At 38.2% G+C, this 24,311-nt stretch overlaps 3 protein-coding genes across 7 annotated transcripts; 2 read left to right on the top strand and 1 right to left on the bottom strand.

Annotated features, from left to right (window-relative positions):
- Positions 1 to 1,836: 1,836 nt before the first annotated feature.
- LOC130998401 (uncharacterized) lies at positions 1,837 to 3,186 on the top strand. Its single transcript, XM_057923820.1, has 2 exons — positions 1,837 to 2,471; positions 2,685 to 3,186. Exons 1-2 carry the CDS (start codon positions 1,837 to 1,839, stop codon positions 3,184 to 3,186), a joined length of 1,137 nt encoding a protein of 378 aa, XP_057779803.1.
- A 586-nt stretch (positions 3,187 to 3,772) lies between these two features.
- On the top strand, positions 3,773 to 6,246 carry LOC130997944 (heat stress transcription factor A-3-like). Its single transcript, XM_057923383.1, has 3 exons — positions 3,773 to 3,925; positions 4,128 to 4,279; positions 5,473 to 6,246. Exons 2-3 carry the CDS (start codon positions 4,256 to 4,258, stop codon positions 6,205 to 6,207), a joined length of 759 nt encoding a protein of 252 aa, XP_057779366.1. The 5' UTR covers positions 3,773 to 3,925; positions 4,128 to 4,255; the 3' UTR covers positions 6,208 to 6,246.
- A 54-nt stretch (positions 6,247 to 6,300) lies between these two features.
- LOC130997943 (serine/threonine-protein kinase CTR1) lies at positions 6,301 to 22,257 on the bottom strand. 5 transcript variants are annotated; one of them, XR_009093262.1, is made up of 18 exons: positions 22,007 to 22,257; positions 21,768 to 21,912; positions 16,528 to 16,967; positions 15,370 to 15,671; positions 15,149 to 15,293; positions 14,215 to 14,318; positions 12,522 to 12,730; positions 11,434 to 11,871; positions 11,259 to 11,299; positions 10,621 to 10,689; positions 10,447 to 10,547; positions 10,275 to 10,359; positions 10,082 to 10,180; positions 9,243 to 9,311; positions 9,018 to 9,149; positions 8,620 to 8,714; positions 8,008 to 8,200; positions 6,301 to 6,498 (listed from the first exon to the last, which is right to left on the bottom strand). XR_009093262.1 is itself a non-coding variant. In XM_057923381.1 (18 exons), the coding sequence occupies exons 1-17, from the start codon at positions 21,955 to 21,957 to the stop codon at positions 8,009 to 8,011; spliced, it is 2,628 nt and encodes an 875-aa protein (XP_057779364.1). In that variant the 5' UTR covers positions 21,958 to 22,255; the 3' UTR covers positions 6,301 to 6,498; position 8,008. The 5 variants fall into 5 exon arrangements, 3 of the variants coding, with proteins under 3 accessions (XP_057779364.1, XP_057779365.1, XP_057779363.1); XM_057923381.1 differs by having other exon boundaries at positions 8,008 to 8,034; positions 8,118 to 8,200; positions 21,768 to 22,255; XR_009093261.1 differs by having other exon boundaries at positions 21,768 to 22,255.
- Between the last annotated feature and the right edge of the window lie 2,054 nt (positions 22,258 to 24,311).

Below are 24,311 nucleotides of genomic sequence, written 5' to 3'. Positions count from 1 at the left end.
TTTTAAATTAACATAAATAAGTATAATATTTAAAATATATTATATAAAATTTATAAATACAATAACATGAAATATAATATAAAAGCATATTAACATAAAATTACGAAAATATAAATTACAACATAAAAACACAATAGCATAAAATTACAACCACATAAAAATACAAGAACATTAAACTAATAATACAATAAATGCTAGTAAGGTCCAAGATCACTTCCAGATCCTCCAACATCGCTTCCAGATCCTCCAATGTCGCTTCTTGATCCTCCAAAATCATGAAAATTTCCTCCAAACATATTGAAAGCATCATATGGACTTGAATGTTGTTGTCTTTTAAAAATGATTTTTGCTTGTTCACTTTTGAAATAATCTCGTCGAACATGATCGGAAATATTGTCGGTGTCCATCATTAGAATTTTATTATCTGATTCCCACATTTGGAATGCAATAGCTTTTTTTTGCTTCAGTAGCTTTGTTTTTTGCTTCAATCTTCTGCATTTGTAGTTGCAAAATTTGCTCTTTTGTGGTTGATGAGTTTTCCATTAAATCTCCAATTCGTTTATTTCCTTGTTCAATTACTTTCAAAAAATTAGACATATCTTCACCTTTTTTTCTTTTGTTTTTGGTCTTTTTCACACCATCTGGACGGTGTGATGATCCAGAACCACTGCCACTACCATCGCTTAAATTGATAGAAAAATTAGACAATCCATCAGGTGAGATAGGAGATTGTGGTAGTGAATCTGACTGAGATGCAGACATTTGTTGTCGAGAGTTTTGTGAAGGACAATCAAACTTTTGATAATCTTTCATAATAGACCACACATGCTCGAACTTGAAGCCTTTCTTATATTTTGTGTCTAGCATCATCAATTCTTTTGCACGAGTGAACTGCATAATGAATAAAAATATTATAATGAGTAAGACAAATAATAATTATAAAAAATGTATAGATAACTACTACTTACAATATCATTTTCAGAACAACCACTTGGATTTAGATATTCCACTTGTTGTATACACCCTTTGAGTTTTGAAACCGAACTTAAAATAACCTGCATGCGAGTTTCAAGTGATCTTGAACTTCGAGTATACATATTTGGATTGGGTTTCTCCTCGTTGTAAACCTCCCTAACACGATCCCAAAAATTTTCTTTTCTTTGGTGTATTCCCGTTTCTGAATCTTGAGATGTCTCCAAATACACATGACAAAGATGTTTATCTTCATCAATTATGTAATTAGGCTGTCGATAAGAAGTCATAAAAAATGAAATAATAGCTAAAGAAAGACAAGTTGGTAAAAGAAGGAAGAGGGTTATTGTGTGCTAAAATAGAAAAAATAGCTCATATATATAGAGGATGACTTATTGATAAGGTATAAATAATAAATGGTGTAGATTTAATGAAATCTGGTTGGACGATGGTGATTGAATTGAAGCTGCATTATTTGATATGTAGGACCAAATGCTTTATCTTTTTCTGCATGAGATTGATTGAATCGATGCTTTATCTTTTTCTGCATGACACAAGTGTAGATTGATATGTAGGACACAAGCTGCATTATTTGATATGTAGGACCAAATGCATGTGTCTGCACTTTATCTTTATCACATGTGTAGATTGGTGTTGTCAAATCAATCCTTTCGTATAATAGGGGAGTGATAAGGTGGATGATGAAGATTTAATGAAATCTGAATGGACGGTGGCGATTCAATATTTAGGATTTTCAGATAAGATAGTATTGGAGATTTTTTATTATTTAAGACATACACACGATTTCAATAACCACCACACCTATTTATTCTCTTCCACTCATAAAATAGAAAAGTAAAAAATATGAATCATCATAATATTGGTTCTTCTTCACTACTTTCTCATTCAAGTTCAAGCTCATCTGATGATGAGCTTGAACAATTAATCAACGAGTGTGATGTTGAACATCAATTGATGGGTCAACATATTTTGAATAATAATCTTATTGTAGCTCAACTGGCTGAATATCAAAATGCTACAAAAATTCATGGAGGTTCAGTTCTTGGTCACAAGGTAATCCATCGTGATCGAGAAGCAGCAGCTCATCGTCTCTTCAACGACTATTTTTCTGAAAATCCAACATTCAACGAAGGAATGTTTCGTAGACGCTTTCGAATGTCTCGAAGTCTATTCCTCCGTATTGTTGATGCTTTTAAAAATTATAATGGTTTTTTCGAGCAACGCATGGATTGCACAGGAAGATGGGGCTTGTCCACACTGCAAAAAATAACAGCTGCCTTTCGAATATTGGCATACGGGGTACCAACAGATGCTACTGACGAGTACATAAATATTGGTGAGTCCACTGCAATTAAATGTGTCAAGAAATTCTGTCGTGCAATTGTGGAAATATTTTCTGATCAATATCTAAGATCTCCTAATGCTAGTGATGTTGCTAGACTACTTTATATTGGTAAACAACGTGGATTTCCAGGAATGTTAGGTAGTCTTGATTGTATGAATTGGAAGTGGAAAAATTGTCCAACAGGTTGGGCAGGCTCATATGCCGGTCGTAGTGGCTCTCCAACAATTATTCTTGAAATAGTTGCTGATTATGACCTTTGGATATGGCATGCATTCTTTGGTATGCCAGGCTCCAATAATGATATTAATGTGTTGGAAAGATCTCATCTTTTTAGTGACCTTGCTAGAGGTATCACTCCACCCGCACATTATGTCATACAAGGAAAAGAGTATAATGTGGGCTATTATTTAGCAGATGGTATATATCCCAAGTGGTCCACACTTGTACAAACTTTTCATGAGCCACGCTCTGTGAAAAAAAAGTTTTTTGCAATGAGACAGGAATCGTGTAGGAAAGATGTGGAGCGTGCATTCGGAGTTCTTCAAAGTCGATTTGCAATTGTTGCAAATCCAGCTTGCTACTGGCAAAAGAAATATTTGGATAATATAATGAAAGCGTGTATTATTATGCACAATATGATTGTTGAGGATGAACGTGACCTGTCTGCACCAATTGAAATTGCAAGAGAAGTGCCAATTCCAGATGTTGAAACAATGCCAAATGAAACAAACCATTTCCAAGAATTTCTTGGACGCTATAAAAAAATGAAAGATAGAGTGGCTCACTTTGCGCTTCGTGATGCATTAGTCGATCATATATGTGATGAGTTTTCTAATTTAGAAAATTAGTTAGTTTTATTATGTAATTGATGCTTTGTTAAGTATTGTGTAATGTTTAATTCCAAGAGTATTATGTAATTTCAGTTTTTATGTTGTTGAAATAAATTAATCGTTTTATAATATTTAAATATAGCACTTTATTAATTAATTTTTCTAAAAAAAATTAAATTATTTTATATTTCAATTTTAATTTTAATTGCATTTAATTGAATATAAATATATTTATTTATAAATATATATATGATATATAATAATTGAATTGATAAAATAATTTAATAATAAAGAGCATAAAAAAGGATATTCTATTGTAGAGGGAAATGTAGAGTTGATTGTTGGAGATGAAAATGTAAAAACTCTATATTTCAACTCTATAATAGAGTGAAGGGCCCTCTAAAATAGAGGAACCCTTGGAGATGCTCTAATACACAAAAAGAAATTACTAGTAGTCTAGTACATGTTTCAAAAAGAAACAGAGAGAGAAGCATAAAAATTGGTAAATTATAAAAATAAAAATAAGGCAAATAATAAGCATGACTACTTTTTCATTTTGAATTTCAAAAGAGTGTTCTTTAAGTGTTAAGTTTGTAAAAGTCATTTGTGGTTCTTGCAATTGTGCCTAGTGTATGTTGTATTGGTTACAACTTTCCAGCTTGGTTGTCTTGTCCAAAGCAACTACATAATAGTGACATTTAAGTGATAAACGGCATTATTCCCTCATTGGTTAAACCCGGCCGTTATTTTTCTTCTGGTAAATTATGTTTGTAATTTGCCTCCTTCATGTAGTTTCTGTTGATGATTTTAACATTTGTTTTGGATGAATCTGACTGCAAAGATTTGTCTCCCTTTATATCCGTTGCGCTCAGCTTTGTAATAGTGTGATATAGACTGACTTCCGCAATACCCAAATCACTGGCTGTTTGTTTTAATCATGTTGATTTTCTCTTCTGCAGCTTGCTTCTCACACTAAGAAGCGACCAAACAATCTTGTACTTGGACGATTCTATATGATCTTGTAGACGGAGCGACGGGAAGCTAAGCCGCCTCCTACAACACCAAAGAAGCAAAAGCAGGATTCTCAATGAAAAGCATTCTACACTTCTGGGTTAGTTTTATTATGGTATATTCCATGACTTGGGTTCTTTTCTGTTGCCAAATTTGTATGGTCTTGGTTGTTACTTTCGTGACTTATTATAATTAGTGAGAGAAATAACGACCATGAATTTTAAGAAGATAATAAAAATCAAATTGTGGCTTGAGAAAGAAAAAAAATTCTAGAAAGCATCAGTCGTGTAGGAGCAGTGAATAAATGAGTGTAGACTTGTTGACGCCGCCTTGCCATGCAACAGTTAGGCTTAACTCTTAAGACTATGTTTCCGAATGGCAGAGTGCGATTGGTTGAAAGGACGAGAAAGCAATGGCAGCTCAGCTTGTTGATAACTTAGCAGAGGCATCCACCGCCTTAACTAGATATTTTCCAGGTGCCCCCAATACCTATTTATATCTCACCATTTTCATCTGTCTCCAAAAAAGAAAAAAAGAAAAAGATTATAAATCCATGGGCGCTCACAGTCACAACATTCAAACCCCGCTTCACCGCCGCTTCTCCACTAGCACTGAGCCAGAGAGCCTTCCTCTACGCCCGCCGCCCTCTGTGGCGAGCTTCGATTCCCCTCGGCCGCTTGCAAGCATCGCCGCCGATTCCGCGGTTTCTGTCGAAAACGTATGATCTAACGGATGATCCGTCGCTGGATAGCATAATATCGTGGGAGGAGAAGGGAAAGAGCTTCGTGGTGTGGGACCCTGTGGAGTTCGCGAGGCTGGTTTTGCCTCGGAATTTCAAACACAATAATTTCTCCAGTTTCGTTCGTCAGCTTAATACTTATGTGGGTATTGTTACTGGAATCATCTTCTCTTTGTTTGTTTCCTTTTTTTGTGAGGATTCATTATTGTATGTTCCATTTAGCTATTGTATATGTTAGGTTGCTCTGTAATTTGTAGAAATTTTGTAGCGGATTGTAATTGTGAGTAAAATTGTGGATATGTTCTGTTCTGAGTTTGGATTCTAAGATTTTCTGGAGATGTTCCCATCGTCTTCAAATCTATGCTCGGAAGAAGCAAGTGAGAGGTAGAATTTAAGCTTTATTTCTCACTCTTGCACTCAACATTTTGTGTGAAGTAGCTGGATATTGAGCATGCATGCTTATGTTTGAGCTGTGAATGTTGAAGCTACTAATAATATGATGAGCTAGGTTAATATGTGTTGTGAAATTTAATTATGGTTGCATATATGTGCAGGGATTTCGCAAAATAGACACGGATAAATGGGAGTTCACAAATGGAGGATTTGTACGAGGGCAGAGGCATCTACTGAAAACAATACAAAGACGGAAATCACACAATCCACAGCAGCAGCTTGAGGGATCATCTAATGCATTGGAAGGTGACATTAAAGAGTTGAGGAGAGAGAGAAGGTTGATGACGGAGGAGGTGATGGGATTGCAGCACGAGCAGCGTTGTACGGTTCAGCACATGGGAGTGGTGGAGGAGAAGCTCGAGGCAGCAGAGACGAGACACAAGCAGATGATCTCATTCTTGGCTACAATGCTCCACTCCCAGACCATTCCTTCCTCCTCTAGAACCATGAGAAGATTCGTGAAACATCAGCCCCAGCTCTGCAATTCTGATCCACCATCACTAGATGCACAGGATTTGATCCTTTATACTGCAGACAAGGGTGACTCGGTAGCGATGAATCCTGCAGACCAGCGTCCCATCTCTTCTCCGCAGAATGTGGTGGTGGAGAATGGTGTTCCTGGATTCTTGACAGCAGAAGACGCGGGTTTGGAAGCTGGTCATCCATGGGAAGGTTATGTTAGCGATTACGACGCCCCGCATTTAGGGGTCGGGGGTGAGTTTTTAGATGTTTCGGAAATAGGGTCGATGCAGCTTCAAGGAAGTTCGGGCATCAAGAATTGGCTGGATGAAGAATCCCCTGTTAATTATATATACATGGATCCTAGTATTAAATAATTAGTTGGCCGATATAATCCTAACTTTTGTTTATGTTAATCAACTGAATTCATTCTTAAACTACATGTGCAGAATTAGGTGAAGAATCTTGGCTGAATTGACGAGTTCATTTGTTAGCTTGATTAATAAACACGTACATTTGCCAATGTGGCATTGACAATTACACAGCCAAAAAAAAAAGAAGAAAATGTAGATGACTTGAAAAGTAAGATGCGGATTCTCATGCTTTCCTTTCAACTGATGTTTCCAATTGAGCAGAAAAATTCGGCATTCTGCTATTTACATGGATGCCTGCAAAAGAAACCAAAATGCCATATTAGGTTCAAAGATTGATTTATAATGGAAGGTGAGAGACTCGCTTTCTATGATCACTCATTGTTGGACCACTTAAGAACCTATGGGTCCTGTTTAAGCTGATCAACTATCAAAGGTAGCAACCAAATGCAAGAAATAGTTTTAGTTGCTTCTGTGGAAAGGATTGGAATGCTAAATTCTTACTCGTTTGGTTCAAGTAGAGGAATGGAAATGGAATGGAATCAAATAAAGGAGTGGAATGTTAACCATAATCATTACTTTTATTAAGTGTTTGGTTTAACAATGGAAATGAATCATTAGTAATTAAGGGATTCCCTTTCTTTTGTTTTCGCTCTATTTTGAGGGGTAACAAATTGGGTGATTGGGTTACCCTCATGTAAGCATTGACGTAGCCAGATGGGGGGCAGTGGGGGCACTGGGCCCCCCTGAAAATTTCAAAAAAAATTAGGGGTATTTTAGTAATTTAATATTAAATAAATACATAAATATTCTTATTTTAGTAATAATCCCAATTTTTCTCTACGTGTAGGAGATAAGTTATTGAACGATTGTAAAACTAGTGTTTTAAGGGTGCGTTTACTTTGGTTGAAAAAAAAATTATTGGAAAATGATAGATAAGAAAATGTGATTTTTTTTTTTTTATCTTATGTTTTGCTAGAGATGAAAAGATGATAAAATATTGAAAAATATTTTCACACCCATACCGTAGAATAATATTATCTAATACTGGAGAGAAAATGAGTGAAAAGGGGATGCCCGATAAAATATTTTACATTGGCCAGAGAAAAATTTCCATCATAATAAACATGTGAAAATGGTGGAAAATGGATGAAAATATATTTTTTCTCTGTTTTTCCATCAAAATAAGTGTATTTGGTAATAAAATGAATAAGTGATTAGATGCTTTTTGCTTATATTTATTCCATATTAGAAAATTGAAATAAATTTAGCTGGGATGGTCCAAAAATGAACATTGATTAAATTAGTTGGGACGAAGAGAGTATTTGGCCCCCCCTAGCTAAAAAGTCTGGCTACGTCACTGCATGTAAGGGTAATGGTTATCTCATTATTCAAACCAAACAACAAGCAATGGATTCAATTAATTGAATCCTTTTCCAACCTCTAAAAACACCCAACCAAACGAACGTGGGCTTAGTCTGTTACAGTTGTTAGAAAGAAGGCATGGAAACATGAAGCTAGGTAGAACACAAACGTGCTAAACTGCTTGTAATAATTCAAGGACCTCTTTGAATAGCCATCGGCACTTGAAAACTAACGTGCCCAATTAGCTCGGTCAATGTCAAAGCTATTAGGTGACCTGAGAAAACTAGAATGATTAAAAAATTGTTCAAGGTACTCTATTCTTTTTCTGGTTCTTTTTTTGGTTGGGGGTGGATATGTCAAGCTGAACACTTGAATGCTAAAAGTTATGAAGGGTTCACATTCTGGGCTAACCAAGTAAGAGGAGGTTTTAGATAGACAAACCTTACATCATATGAGCACTTTTCCAATCTGAAATCAAACAGAATGAGATAAGAAAGCCACCCTTCTTCGATTCACACAATTTCACATGAGCAAAGGCATTTCAGCAGAACCTGGCTGAGTTGGCGGTGAATACTTAATCAGTGGTCTCAAAGATTCCATGATAGTGGAAAAAGAGGGTCTTTTCCAGGATTCCCTGCATATTTAGAGATCAAAGTGAGTAAAAATTACTGTCCAGCTCTAGGATTGATCTACTTATGAAGACACTAAAAAGTGATTATTTGTGAAGAAACTCTCTTATATATCTCAATACATAAACATTTTTCCAAAAAACCTCCTAGCGCAGCTAAAATTGAAGCGAATAAAATGTGCACACAAGTAAAAGTAGTGAAAATGCCTTTGAAGACTGACACAGTGGAATATAGGTCGCAAGCCAGAAACCAATGAATGTAACATATCTGACCAAAATACCATTAACTTATTTGGATTTAATCAGCGGGGACATTCGAAAAATCTCAGATTTGCATGTAACGCTGAATCCATGTCCCTCTATATATACCCGAAAACATTCCCAACCAAAACCAATCAATATACTTCAGCTGGATAAAAACTCACTTGGCCCAGCAGGCCTCGATAAGAGCTGCTATTTCTGGATTCACATCTCGAGGAATTTCCAGCCTTTTTCCTTTAAAACCAACAGCTGCCACAACCTATAGTGTTTAAAAAGTAAAAACGTCCTCCATGCTCAGATAAGCTCACATAGAAAACCAATAAACTATAAAACAGCTGCATTAGGTGTTAGGACAGTAAAGCAAGTTCATACACAAGCAATCCCCAAGAGGAAAAATTCGTCAGGAGAATGATTTATGTAGTATCAGCATTCGTGTGATGTCCAATTTAGTATTAAAATGTATAGGCTGAACAAATAAATAGAATGTGAAACTATGTTTGGAGATTGCTTATACAGATATATTGTGTATCATAATCCCTGAATACAAAGTAAATTGACCAACCTGTGCAGGATTCAGGTTACCCCAAGGTTGCTGCAATGTTGCCAGCTCCCACAAAATCACACCAAAACTGTATACATCTGATTTTTCATTTGACGGTTCATCACGGAGCACTTCAGGTGCCATCCACTCGGGCTATATGTGAAGTAAAAGGAGTTTCTTCTTATACAATGAGAGCAAAATGCAGACAACGGTATCAGAAGATCATATATCAGCAACTAAACTTACAGTTCCAGCAGCAGACTTGGATGAAAGAAATGTGTTTGCTTTTAAACGGGACAGACCAAAATCACAGACCTGATTGATAATACACCATTAATGAACTAAAAAGAGAGAAGATTTAAAATAAAGAAGGCCATCTATTATAGTCAGTTAGATATGATATACAACTCGAATGCAACATCTCTAACTATTGATAAAAAATGAACAATAAGTTCAAGGTAGTTGTGTGCGTGTGTTGGCCTAGTGGTAGGAGGTTAATGCTCAAGACCTTGAGGTCCTGGGTTCGAGTCCTCCGTCGCCCGGTACTTAGATTTCTTTATTTACTTATGCAATTTATCCCAAAAAAAAAAAAAATAGTTCAAGGCAGCTGAATCAATGAAATGGACGAAACAAGGGGCTTGAAAAATCACTTCCATTAGTCCTAAGATTTTTTCTTTTCTTTTTTTCTTTTTTATTGGGAATCATTAGTCCTAAGATCACAGAAATGCACCAGCTCTTAGAGGAATAAAACTAGTTTCACGTTCTGTTTCATGTGAAGATGCCTGGTTATGTAATGATGAATTATATTGGAATATGGCTTTTCATTTGTCCATTATCATTTAACGAGAAATGTACTCAGATAGCTGATTATTAGGATCTGCTACAGAAATTATCTCTGTCGACAACAAAAATCAGATTTTCCTACATTATGCAATGGAAAATCAACTATTTTTCCGAGAAGAAAAAAAAAGATCCAGCTTACTTGTCTGGGTACTGTACCATCAAAATAAGAATTGCTTCATAAAATGAATATCTACCTCACAGATCAGATAAGGTACATATGCATGCTGAAGATTTCCTCTTACCTTTACAGTATACTTTCTATCAACTAAAAGATTTGGAGATTTCAGGTCTCGATGAACAACAGGAGGATTTCGTTTGTGAAGGTAATTCATCCCTTTAGCCTGTGCAGGAGGGTAATTTGAGAAATCAGAATGTTAAAGAGTAATACATCATCATTGGCTCCAAAATATTTCTCCATAGGACTTGGGTAAATACCACATCATAAGCCATGCTCAGCCGACGTTTCTCATCTAGTGCCTCTCTTGCACCAGGTTTATGCAAAAGTCTGTAAAGACTACCTCTGAAAAAAACAGGTGAAATACACAGTTATATATTGCAGGGTAACTATGAAAAATGTTAAGGGGCTTTATAAATTGACAAAAGATACCTTGATAAATATTCCGTTACTATAGATAAGTTAGGTGGTTCTGTTACAGCACCCATAAAAAGCACAATATTTGGATGCCTCAGTCGTTTCATAATTGCCACCTAACAGAAGCAACAATATATCTAAAATAATAATGTAGCATAAGCCAAAGGCGGATCGCAGAACACAACTTACCTCTTGTAGAAACTCTTTGAATCGCTCTGCATGAAAGTCTTGTTCCATGAGAATCTTCACAGCAACATCCTGAAAAGGCATCCACTCTTGTAAGATCAAGGAGAAATTACAATATAAGGTAATTCGAAATATTCATATTACAACAATGTGGTAATAGGAGATTCTGAAAATTCTTGATAAAGAAATACAAAACAGATCATCTCTAATAACAAAAACAGAAACAACAACTATTATAAATCTGGCAACTTTTGATATTAAAAAGTCTTCAGCATCTAAACCTCAAGAGAACTGTCTCTAGATGCTTTTCTTGAGCCTTAAGGCAGACTTCTTGCATATAAGACACCTTAATCTTGGGGAAGTGTCTTGAGACCCTAGATATGTGTTTTGATCAACTTGTCTAAAGGCTCAATATTTGTTCTCATGTTAAGGAAAGGTGACATAGTCCTTTCCATATATAGTTTTGGTACTTCCCATCTAGTGGATTGCTATAAACATTTTGCAAATCCTAGCCTTCCCAAGAAAATAGACCGATCAGAAAGATAATGGATGTCTAATTCAGGTAGACAATGGCTCATTCAAGGTCAAGCTGAACAGAGACCTGTAACATATCAGAAGAAATAAAAAGATAGGTCACTTACACATCCATTCCACTCAGCACGATGAACTGTTCCAAATGAACCTGTAAGAACATCCAATTATACATACTACCATACACATAGTTTAGAAAATCTAAGTTGCTAGTTACTAAAAAACACAACAGTAAAAAAATAGAGTATCATAACCAATATTTTAAGAGCAACCAAAAGACTATACCTGCCCCAATTATCTCCTTCAAAACAAGGTCACTCCATGGAATGTTTAGATCATCCACATAGAAGGTATATTCACTTGATTTACATGGGACTAATTGACCTCCTTCACCAAACCTTGCATTTTTACTTGTTTCCATTCTTGGATTCATGAAGGGAACAATTTGAGGATTTTCATGCCCCGTTGGAGGAAGAAGCTTCAAAGGGATCGAGTGTTTGAACTTATTTGAGGAGCTCATAACTTCCTGAATGTCAGATGGTCTGGAAAGCAATTGGTCTAGACCATGAACCTTGATCCAAGAATTTGTGGCACATTGTGGTGTAATAGAAATTTCCTCCCGATTGCTTGAGCTGGGCAGGCAGCTGGTTCTATCCATGTAGTTCCCCTCTGATTGTTTAGGATGCATAGAGTTGTCAGTACCTCCTTTATTAGCAGTTCCGCCTATCACAAAACAAAACATTTTTTTAACTTGAAGTTTCAAGCCAACAAAACCAAAAAGTAACATCATTTAAGCTACAGAGAAACAATAATCAATTAGTGAAAAAATGAGTGTCTCCACAAAGTAGAGGTTTTGAACCAACGAAAGCTACAGAAACAGCATGGATGCATTGATTAGTCCTGCATTGTGTTCGCAGAAAAGATAAGTCATAAGGGAAACCTGAGGAAATACTGAAATAGCATAAAGTGAAACCATTATCAACTAAACATAGATCAATTTTAGTTCGATATCACCCAACTTTTTGACTTCAGCATCACTATGATTTGCTAAATCACAAAAAACTGAAGGCATTTATACCCCATTCTAGATATGACAATAAAAAAATACTTATCATTTTAGATTACAAATTACTCTAAAAGATAGTCTTGGGTACTTATGCCAAAATTCAGAATCGCATAAAGAACCTGAGTAATTTGGTTAGGCAACAATATTTGGATCTGATATGGATCCAAAATATGGTCCTGCTCTCGTATGACCCTACATGCCCATTTACAACTAAATAGCCAAAGGCAGGTAAGTGAGAATAGGAAATCAAGAAGTCAGTTCAGATATGCACCAAAGTCATATAATTCTCAATTCTGCAGATAATTACCTGCTAAAAAATCACCGAACTCGGAATTAAGAGACTGAATCTCCGAGAAGAACTGTTTGGCCAGCAACCTAAACTCAGTTGGAGGTTCCACCTGCCTAAACCGTGGAAAGCGTAAAGGTGATGAAATTGAGATAGTAGAAGGACCATTAAGTAAGGAATCAGGCTCATATAAGCATCCTGGTTTCTCAACCAAATCAACGAGATACTCCCTGTGCATCAGAACAAAAACGGATGGTTAGCACAGCCATACATCAAATGTTAAGTAGAATAGCATTAACAATATTTTCTATTGTTTCTGGACATTAAAAACAATGTAAGGCCAAAAAGACTTTGAGCAACTCCTACCAAACTCAAACAATTCACAGCCAAAAAAACCAAGCTATGTAAAACATCTGAAATAGTTACCTATCCAATTGCATAAACCTCGCAACCACAATATATCAGATAACTACCACAAAGTAACAGTAAACGTATTACGGAAAGTAAGAACACTGAACACCAGAATTGTTCACCCAGTTCGGTGGTAAAACACCTACGTCTGGGGGGCCACGCCCAGGGGTAAATCGTTTACTAGTGATGATAAGATATGTAGGACTTACACGATAGACTCTCTGGCCTTCTAGCCACAATATCTTCCCAAACCCTCACTACCGTAAACAATTGAGAGAAGAACAACAATCAACTCTCTAAGCGTGAATACCTATTCACCACCAACACTCACAAACTAATACTTTACCAACAGGCTGGTAAAGATCAAAGAGAATGACTCAAACACTCACAACTTTGCTAGAAACAGAATAAGCAAAGTAACTCACCAGTTTGCTCTCACAAGAACTGAACAAACTACGCACTCAATAAACACCCTCTATCAAACACAATATCAGAGAGTAAAACAAAAGCAGCAGCCTCCAAAAAATAATCTCTTCGTCTTTTAAAGATGTCACAGCGGAAACCCTAGAAGAGATGTAGTCTACCAAGGACTCTTCTTGATAGCTCATTTCCTTCAAATAACCAAGGAGTCGTGCATACTGAAAACTCCGGGATGAAGTATATCTAAAACTCACAAGATATACATCAAAAACGAATATATAGCTGCAAACCCGTGTTGGACTGTACCGGCCGAAGTATCAAACACTGACAGATACTATGAGAGCAAAACTAGCAAATTTGTCTACATAATGACTACAAAACTTGAGTATCACCAATACTCAACAACATCATCTTCCACCATCCTAGAATACAAAATATCATCTTCCTCCATACTGCAAATTTCTTCCTCTGTCCACAAATTAGTGAAAAATAGTGATAGTTAGTGGGTTTATGTGGGTCCATTAGTGGCCATATGTGTAAATATGTGGGAATTTGAAGGGTGATATTATTTCCAAAAAAGGGGTAGGAAGTGAATTGGTGAACAGACGAAAATGGCAAATTAGGAAGTGAATTCATGGACGGAGGGAGTAAGATATATACTACCTACAGGTCCCATACTTAATTATTATTATTGGGTATCCGACAAAGCTTGTGTGCTACTTTTTTTACTAATCGTCGATTGACGGTGTTTTCAATTAATTCAAATGCAATTGACGATAATATATCATAATCCAGATTTTTCACATGTTGAATAATGGAATTAGTGTTCTAATCATTCTACATTGATCAACGTGAGAGTGATGGCAACCTGCATAAAATTTACCTGTCAAGCCCAAAGCGAACAAGGCACGATGAAGCATTTTCTCTAGTACAATATTTACACCCCCTTGCAATTCGACATGGTAAGCCAATATCATCAGCTAAAACCTGCCAGACAAAAACATCTTAATCGCAAAGTGCACCTTTAAGCAAAAGAGAACAATGCCTTCAGACTTGAGAGAGTATATTTAGAATACTGCTTATAGCCAAACAGAAAAGGATTAGAATCAAAGGTGGGACATCTGATTCTAAGTTGTTTCTCTTCTCTTTTTCTCTATATACTTGAGAAGAAATTCAAAAAATCAAGGAAAGACGAGATGCTCTCTAACGTTTCAAAAACTTGAAGACAGAAAGAAACTGTGACTGTTTCATAATTGAGGATTCTTTACAACTATAAGCAATATAAAGAATGTTCTCGGCATTCCTTGTCCTCCATTTTCGCATGTGACATCTATTACCACAGCCCATGAACACATCAAGATATTCCTGAAAATAAGCGTTCACTGGAATCATTTAAGTATGCAATGAATCATTTGATTGCCACAAGCTTGGCTCTCTGAAGAAGTTTAACATTCTTTTTTTCCCAGGGCTGGAAGGGTGAGGACTATAAAAAGATGTATGAATGATTTTATTGCCTGAAGTGATGATGCCTCACCATCGGCTGGCTATCAAACGTGGGTGTGGGTTTGTAGGGATTTTCTATCCCTCTACCATTATAAGATCGGCAGCAAATACTTTCAGCTAAGACGGACCTACCCCACCCCCAGGTGCGAGAGAGAGAGATCCAACTTTATATTGTAGCAAGCAAGAACTAGTCGGATTTGTTGTATGCAATCTCCAGAATGGTTTACAACTTCATCACAGTGTGTGTGTGTGTGTGTGTGTGTGTGTGAGCGCAATCTACCAAATAATTTCAAATAAAAAGTAGAAACACATACTTTGAATAGCAGTGTGCGGTGTTGACAAAGTCCAATTGACAGACTGCCAATAGGGAGAACTACTGACCCCAAGCAATCTTTTAACTCATCACTGCACTCTTTCCAAGGGGTGACCAAGTTATCTTCCCCGTTAGACGATGCATCGCTACAGAAGGCAAGAGAATAACATTAGATTAAACAAGAGGTCACTCAAATGCAGAACAAGGAGCTTCTAGGCTCACCCCATATGATTGCAAACTAGCTTTGCTAGCTGTTCAACAACTTCCTTTGTGGTGATGCAACAAGATGACAGGTTATTAGTTCGATTCTGCAGTTCTTTCAAGCTGGGATCACCTCGTCGATCTACTGAAATCACTTCAACTGAAGAAACAAAGGCAGGATCAACAGTCCTTAATGATTCAAAGGAAGGAATGCGGCCACTTTCCTGATGATCAGAGCACACAGTCCAAACGTATGGATCCATCCCATGAATCATGTAAAATCCATCAGGTATTCGGTCGAAGTATGACAAGCAACCATTTATCTGATACAATCCAATGAATAAATTTAAGAATATGGAGAACTTTCAAATGACAAATTTAAAAGAGATAGGATCACTGTTTTAATTTATTTAATACATCTTAATACTATGAAAATGCCGAGATAATGTGTCTATGAGATATTCCTCAAGATCCATTTTTGGTGATATCTCATCAATCAGTTCCAACGTAAATACGGTTAACTTGCTTTTCTGTGTCATACATATAACACAATTAACTGCCCTATGGAATCTAATTGAGCAGATATATTTCGGTTCTTCATACTTGGCTACTAAGGGGAGATGAAGAAACCCCAAATAAGGAGCAGAATTGACTAGCTAAAGAGCACTATTCCACATCCTGACACTTGATAAACTGATTTCAGTGATTACTGATAACAATCTAAACCTCAACAAAAGGTGGCAAAAAGTCACTACCAGTATTCCCTCGCAACTAGTACTATCTGTAAACTTTTAATTTTTTTACAGTCAAAGGAAAGAGCGATGCAAAGTGGCATAGAGGTCATTTTAAGATTTTATTAGGATTACATACAATCGGTGTTTTGGATTTATTTCTTTCAAGCTCCCCATTTCTTACATATAGATAGATCAATTTGGTAACTTTATCAATTATAATCTCAAGTTGTGCGGATTCGTTTTGAGTGATGACACCACAAATGCTAACAGCATCCGAGACAAGCATCTCTTGCAATTCACAATAACATATTTGTCCTTAAGGGACATATTTTCAGGGACCTCAGTGATAATAAAATTTGAGCATCAGGCAAGTAATACCAAAAAATTATAGTGAAACAACGCAGGAACAATAACAATTCAAGAGTGGCTTTCTGTGTAATGTTACCCAATATCGATGAGAAATCGCCTCAGCAGATGCAGGTGAGGAAGCAGCAACGCAGGCGGCTTCGTCGGGCACAGGATCCAAGAAATTAGGATCATCAGCACATGTAGCCTCCGACGAGAGACGAAGAGCCAAAGCCAACTGCAACTGGTAGCTCTCCTCCGTCTGCAGAGCCCAGCTTTTCGAAGACGACGAGCCGTCGCCGCCGCTGAATGACACCTCCGTCGCCTTGGCCCTGAATTCACCAACTCCATCACTCAAATTACTAATTCCGACATCGGGGTTCGAGAGCGAGGGAACATAATAATCCCCCGATAGCGAGCTCTCACCGAAGCTGCTCTCACTCGACTGCCTCTGCAGTCCGAAAGACCCCAAAAACGGCGCCGTTGCAATCCGGCTCTGCTGCGGCTGCGGCTGCCCCTGAATCATTCTTTGATCAATCGTGTTGGAAATGTATCTTCACTGTGCATGGGTGCATGCGCACACGATTGCTCCTTTCATTATCCTAGCTGGCTAGTTAGTTAGAATTTGCAGCTGTATTGCATGAGTGCGTGAGTGTTTATATACCTCTTGCTGTACTCCTTTTTTTTTGATGAGAAGATAATGAGAGAAAAGTTTCTTTTCCACTTTTCGGTTCTAGCTTTTTCTTACTTTTCTAACATGGTATCCAGAGCATAAACCTTCCGCTGTTTTCCGATCTGTTTTCCGATGGCCCCTAAGCCGCAATTTCCTCCTGTTCCACCACATGAAGATCAGTCCAGCCCCTATTATTTGTCCAGCAGTGACAATCCTGGTGTGCAGCTGGTCACACAACAACTCAACGGATCCAATTATGTGAATTGGAATCGCTCCATGATGACGGCACTAATGGCGAAGAACAAACTTGCGTTTGTTGATGGTACCATCGATCGACCGCAACCGACTGAAGCGATCTATTCTCAGTGGCTCCGATGCAATAGCATGGTTGTTTCATGGTTGCGCAACTCTGTCGTGCCTGATATTAGCTCAAGTCTTATGTATCTCGATGATGCTTCTCTAATTTGGAACGATTTGAAAGATCGTTTTGCTCAAGGGAATGTTGCTCGAGTTTATCAACTCAAACAACAACTTCTCACCCTAAAGCAGGGGTCTGATGATGTAGGAGCTTACTATACCAAGCTCCGCATTCTCTGGGATGAATACAAGGATTTTCAGCCCTCACGTTGGTGCACTTGCGATACTTGTCGATGCCATAGCTCGCGCAAATGGTGTGAATTCCAGATGCAAGAGTGCTCAATGCAATTTCTCATTGGATTAAGTTCTGTTTATTCGCAGATTCGATCTCAGATTATCTCTTCTCTTCCTTTTCCTTCCTTGTCAAAGATTTTTGCATTGGTTCTTCAGGAAGAGAGACAGAGGTCTATTGATTCTGTATCAACTCCAGCACCTCCTATTATCAGTGAAATGCCTGGATCTATAATTAATGCAGCAGGTATTGGTCGTGGCAAAGGAGGTAAGGGCAAGTTTCTTTGTACTAACTGTGGAAAAACTAACCATACAGTGGATAAGTGCTTTGAGATCATAGGCTATCCACCAGGATATGGCAAAGGCAAAGGGAAATCTACTGGTTTTTCTTCTAATGGTGCTCGATCTGTGAATCAGCTGAGTGCTGCTGATAATACACCTTCACATCAGAGCACTACTTTATCTACTGCAGATATGGCTCAGATGATATCCTATTTGCAAAGTCAGATGCAAGTAGCTGGATCTATGACTACTTCCGCTCCTACTATGAATGATGTGAAGACTCATGGTCATAACTCCACCTCTGCTGGTGCAAGTCCTCCATTCAGTGGTACGATTTCCAACCACCCTTTCATTTGCTCTATTTTTCAGCCTTCTGTATGGTTGCTTGATACAGGAGCAACACATCATGTGTGTAATGACCCTGCTCTCTTCACTAAAACATCCATATCCACAAATACTCATGTGAATCTTCCCAATGGTAGTAATGCTCCTGTCACTTGCATTGGCACCATTGTTCTTTCCTCTACACTTGAGCTTACTTCTGTACTTTGTGTACCTTCTTTTTCCTATAATCTGATCTCAGTAAGCTCACTCACATCTTCTACGCAATGTTCAGTAACTTTCACACCTGATACTTTTGTGATTCAGGGAGCTTCTCAGGGGATTGTGATTGGGAAGGGTAGCAGAGTGGGCAATCTCTATGTGTTAGATGCTTCTTCAGTTTCTGCAAATCCACCAGTCCATACTCCTTCTCCTCCAGTGTCCAATATGGTGTCAACTGATACATGGCATCATAGATTAGGGCATTTATCTTTTAGTAAACTCCAGTTGTTATCTAAAACTTTATCTCTTTCCAATTGTAAAAATACTCTTTGTGAGATTTGTCCATTGGCTAAACAAAAGCGTTTGTCATTCTCTGAATCTCAAACTGTAGCTCAGAATATTTTTGATTTGATCCACTGTGATATATGGGGACCATATCCAACACCCACTGTGCAAGGATATGTTTATTTTCTCACAATTGTTGATGATCATTCAAGATTTGTTTGGACCTTCTTAATGAAGCATAAATCTGATGTTAAAGAAATTCTCACCCAATTTTTCAATACCATACAAACTCAGTTTGGGAAGAGTATCAAAATTCTTAGATGTGATAATGGTCCAGAGTTCAATTTAGGAGAACTATATTCTAAATTTGGCACTCTCATTCATCATTCCTGTGTCTCCACTCCTCAGCAAAATGCTAGAGTGGAAAGAAAGCATCAACATCTCCTTAATGTAGCTAGGAGTCTGCTTTTCCAATCCCATTTACCTGTCACCTATTGGGGAGATTGTGTACACACTGCTTCTTATCTCATTAATAGAACACCATCTTCAGTTCTTCCACATAACACCACTCCTTTTGAAATGTTGTTTGGGAAACAACCATCTTATTCACATTTAAGGGTTTTTGGGTGTTTGTGTTTTGTCTCCACTTTAGACAGACATAGGTCAAAGTTTTCACCTAGAGCTTCCAAGTGTCTGTTTCTGGGCTATCCACCTGGTTACAAGGGTTATAAGGTGCTGAATTTAGATACTCAGCAAGTGAGCATTAGTAGGGATGTGATTTTTCATGAAAATACTTTTCCTTACTCTCATCTTCCCTCTTCATCTTTTCCTGAGCCACAATTCACTTTTCCTATAGAATCTGCTCTTCCAACTGCCACAACTACTGCTAATTCTGCTCCTACTTCATCTAGTCCTTCCATGGCCATTCCTATTTCTGTTCCTGCATCAGCAGCACCTCCTCCTTCTCTTACTACAAAATCTGGCAGAACTAGCAAGGTTCCTGCTCATTTGTCAGATTATGTATGCAACTCTATTACTTCTTCTCCTTATCCTCTCCATAAATACATCTCCTATTCTAGACTTTCATCCTCTTACTATCGATTAATCTGCTCTCTCTCTGCCATTCCTGAACCTTCCTCCTATCATCAAGCTTCCTTGTATGCTGAATGGAGGAAAGCTATGCAGGCTGAGTTAGAGGCTCTTATTAAATCTGACACTTGGTATGTCACCTTATTACCTCCCGATAAGATTGCCATTGGATGCAAATGGGTTTTTCGCACTAAATTCTTTGCAGATGGATCTCTAGATCGGTATAAGGCAAGAATTGTTGCCAAAGGGTATACACAGCAGGCTGGTATTGATTATCTTGACACCTTCTCCCCAGTGGCAAAGTTGGTTACTGTCAAGATGATGCTTTCGTTAGCTGCTATTCATGATTGGTCCCTCACACATCTTGATATCAATAATGCGTTTCTTTATGGTGATTTGTCTGAGGATATTTACATGGAGCTTCCTCCAGGCCTCCTTGATTCAGAGGGGCAACCTTATCCTCCAGGATCAGTGTGTAAGCTCAAGAAGTCTTTATATGGCCTCAAGCAGGCCTCGAGGCAATGGTATATCAAATTTTCTGAGGCACTCAGTGATTTTGGATTAGTTCAGTCAGCTTGTGATCACTCATTCTTTTACAAGAAGGAAGGCTCAAAATTTTTGGGTCTTGTGGTTTATGTAGATGACATATTGATTACCAGCAATGATGATGACTTAGTCTCTTCTTTCAAGCAGTTTTTGGGTCACACTTTTAAATACAAAGACTTGGGAAGACCTTCCTATTTCCTTGGTATGGAAATAGCTCGCAATAATCAAGGCATTTATCTTTGCCAAAGGAAGTATGTATTAGACTTACTCAAAGATACTGGTTTAGTCAGTTGCAGACCTGCTTCTACTCCTATGGAGTCAGGTAAACATTTGACTTTAAATGAAGGAGCTCCTCTGTCAGATGCTTCTTCTTACAGAAGACTTATTGGAAGGCTCTTATATCTCAGCTTAACTCGACCTGATATCACATTTGCGGTTCATAATTTGAGCCAATTTGTCTCTAAGCCGTGTGAAGGTCACCTTACTGCAGCTGAACGTGTCTTGCGATACTTGAAGGGTAGCATTGGGCACGGTCTTTTCTTTGCCAAAGATTCTAGTCTTAGCTTATCTGCCTTCTGTGATGCTGATTGGGCTTCATGCCCTACCACCAGAAAATCAGTTACTGGTTTTGCCGTTTTTCTTGGCTCTTCACTTGTTTCTTGGCGATCAAAGAAGCAAAGCACGATCTCTCGTTCTTCGGCTGAAGCAGAGTATCGCGCTATGGCACAAGTATGTTGTGAAGTCACTTGGATACGTAATCTTTTACTTGATTTTGGGATTCCGCAGAGTAAAGCCACGCCGCTTTACTGTGACAATCAAGCTGCAGTATACATCTGCAACAATCCGGTTTTTCATGAAAGAACCAAGCACATCGAAATCGACTGCCACACTGTCCGTGAACGATTCCAGCAAGGTGTTGTGCAGCCACTACATGTGAAAAATACCTTGCAGCTTGCAGATGTTTTGACTAAGGCATTACCTGCTCCGGTCTTGCATAACATCATGAGCAAGATGGGCTTTTCCAGCATTTACGCTCCATCTTGAGGGGGCGTGTTGGAAATGTATCTTCACTGTGCATGGGTGCATGCGCACACGATTGCTCCTTTCATTATCCTAGCTGGCTAGTTAGTTAGAATTTGCAGCTGTATTGCATGAGTGCGTGAGTGTTTATATACCTCTTGCTGTACTCCTTTTTTTTTGATGAGAAGATAATGAGAGAAAAGTTTCTTTTCCACTTTTCGGTTCTAGCTTTTTCTTACTTTTCTAACAAATCGCGTCAAAGGCTCCTGCTCTGCCGGACTTCAACTTATTCTTCTCGCCGGAGTGAGATTCGTAGTAAAGAGGCTGCTGAGCCACCGGAGCGACGGAGACTTTCGGCTGCTTTGGCGGCGGCTGGGGGTAGAACGGTTCGTCGGGATTCTGGCTTAACAGAGCGTAATTAGATCGCCTTCCAGGCATTTCCATCGAATTGTATACAGATTGATTGAATTGCAATTCATAAAACCCGACGCACCGCCATTATCGGAGGACTTCAATTCTATCTCTCTTTCGTCACGTTTCCTTTCCTTCAGCTCAGAATCAGATCGTCGGAAAGAGGGAGTGTTTCTGTTAAATGGTGATATCTTAATATTCTTCTACTAGATTTTATCAATATTCCTTAAGACACAACTTTCTCATCATCATTACATACTTTATTTTATTTTAATAAATGGCTCCCAGTTACTGCACTTCGGTAAGTATGCAAATTTCAATCGAAGAAACATATTTTGAATTTTAATAAATAGATTGGAGCCTGACGATTGATTATTATACAACAATTCATCGTCGAATTATTGTATTTGTTGGTCGGCTCTATTCCAGAAAAGGAAATAAATTCATTTAGTAAATTGTTAAAGTGTTCGGGAAGTGGTTTTGAGAGGGAAAACAAACCATGGGCCTTTTTCTGGTTTTAGTTCATGGGGTTTTGGATTTTGTTGGTAAATATCATAATAATATACAAACCTTGGACTATACCTGTTTTATTAAAAATATTTTGAAATTTTTAAAATATTCTCTAAATTTTCAAATTATTAGAGTTTTATCAAATATATCCCGCATTTTTTTTCCGACCACCAGAAATATGACGTGGCTCGCCGGATGCCACAGTGTAATTTAAAATCTTTTTTTTAATTCATGTCATTTTTTTATTCTCTTTTTTAAATTCATCCTGGAAATTAATTTAGGGCTCATCGGGTGTAGTCGAAAGAGGGCGAGAAAGGCGCGACATCTACTGCCGCTGCCTTGACGTCGAGACCGACGGAGAAAGAGGTCGCCGGTGATGGCACAGAGGATGCGGCGAGTCGGCAGGAGAGGACGCTCGTAGCGTCGGACCAGAGCGGCGCCAGCCTCGGCTTACAGAGGGGCCTCCGACAACCGCAAGGGAGGCGAGGGTCCCCAACAGAGGAAGCGCGACGGCGCTGTGAGCAAACTCCAGCAGCGGCGGCGGAAATTTAGAACAGAAGAGAAGAGAGAGAGCAGAGTCGATGTTGACCTGAATCGAAAGGCTAGGGCTCGATCCGTGAGCAGAGGAAGGACTTTAGCGGTGCTGCGATCTCCGGCCAAGGGAGGCGCGGCGGCGTCAAGCCCGGGGCGGTGACCGACAATTTCAGACGAAGGAGCCAGGGCTCGACATTTTCCCTTCAATTGTGTGCTTCCAACGAGGAATTAGAGAGGGAACTAGGACGAAGAGAGAGGCAGAAGACGACTCAGGCTAATCCAAGCAAATTGCGCAGTCCGACGCCTATGGCGAGTCGACGAGGAATACGCGACGCCGGGGAGAAACGCCTCGAAGTCTAGCTCGGGATCCGCCTCGGCGGAGGCGGGGTGGAGGAGGCGGGTGCAGCGACGACTAAAGGCGTTGGACATGAAGAGGAAGTGGAGGAGCACGATGGCGGCGAACCCTAGGAAGAAGAGGAAGAGGGACATCATGATTGCCATGATTACACATTTCAGGAAGAAGATGAGGAGCTTCCTCTAGCTCCGGCTCATCAGTCGCGGTGGCGCGCGGCGCTGCTGGTTTTCTTGGGGAGAATCGGGTATGGTGGAATTGGAATTGGATTGAGTAGGGCTCCTCGCCGGATTAAGTTTATTTATTCATTCATTTTATTTATTAGAGTGTATGTAAGTTTAATTTCCAAGATGGATTTCTATAAAATAATGACATGGATTAAAAAAAATAGAATAAAAAAATGACATGGATTAAAAAAAAAAGATTTTAAATTACACTATGGCATCCGGCGAGCCACGTCATATTTCTAGTGGTCGGAAAAGAGATGCGAGATATATTTGATAAAACTCTGATACTTTGAGGGTTTAGAGAGCATTTTGAAAGTTTCAGGGTATTTTTGATAAAACAAGTATAATTCAAGGTTTAATATGATATTTACCTTAAAAAAAATCAATCAATTTATTTAATTTTAGTTATAAGTGTGTATTTTGGTTATTTTAAATTTATTACAAAAAAATTATGGATATAAATATTTTTCCTTTCAAAGTCCTTTCTTTTTTCTCATTTTTTACAAAAATAATTTCATAATTTTTCATTCCTCCTTTTTCCTCCAAGTCATTTCCATAAAATAGAATTTCAATATTTATCATCCTCATTTTTATTGCAATAAGAAATCATGTTCGCTTATTTCTTTACACGCCGCAAGTGTACGTATGCAATTAAGTGTACGTATGCAATTGTGTATAGGCAAGCAAGGTCGAATCCACAGAGACTAATTAATACTAAGTAGTAAGTACTATCCTAAATTATAATTCTCTATCTGGACAACATA

The sequence above is a fragment of the Salvia miltiorrhiza genome, chromosome 8 (assembly GCF_028751815.1).
Source record: "Salvia miltiorrhiza cultivar Shanhuang (shh) chromosome 8, IMPLAD_Smil_shh, whole genome shotgun sequence".
NCBI lineage: Eukaryota > Viridiplantae > Streptophyta > Magnoliopsida > Lamiales > Lamiaceae > Salvia > Salvia miltiorrhiza.
This window is presented reverse-complemented; position numbering and strand designations above follow the sequence as displayed.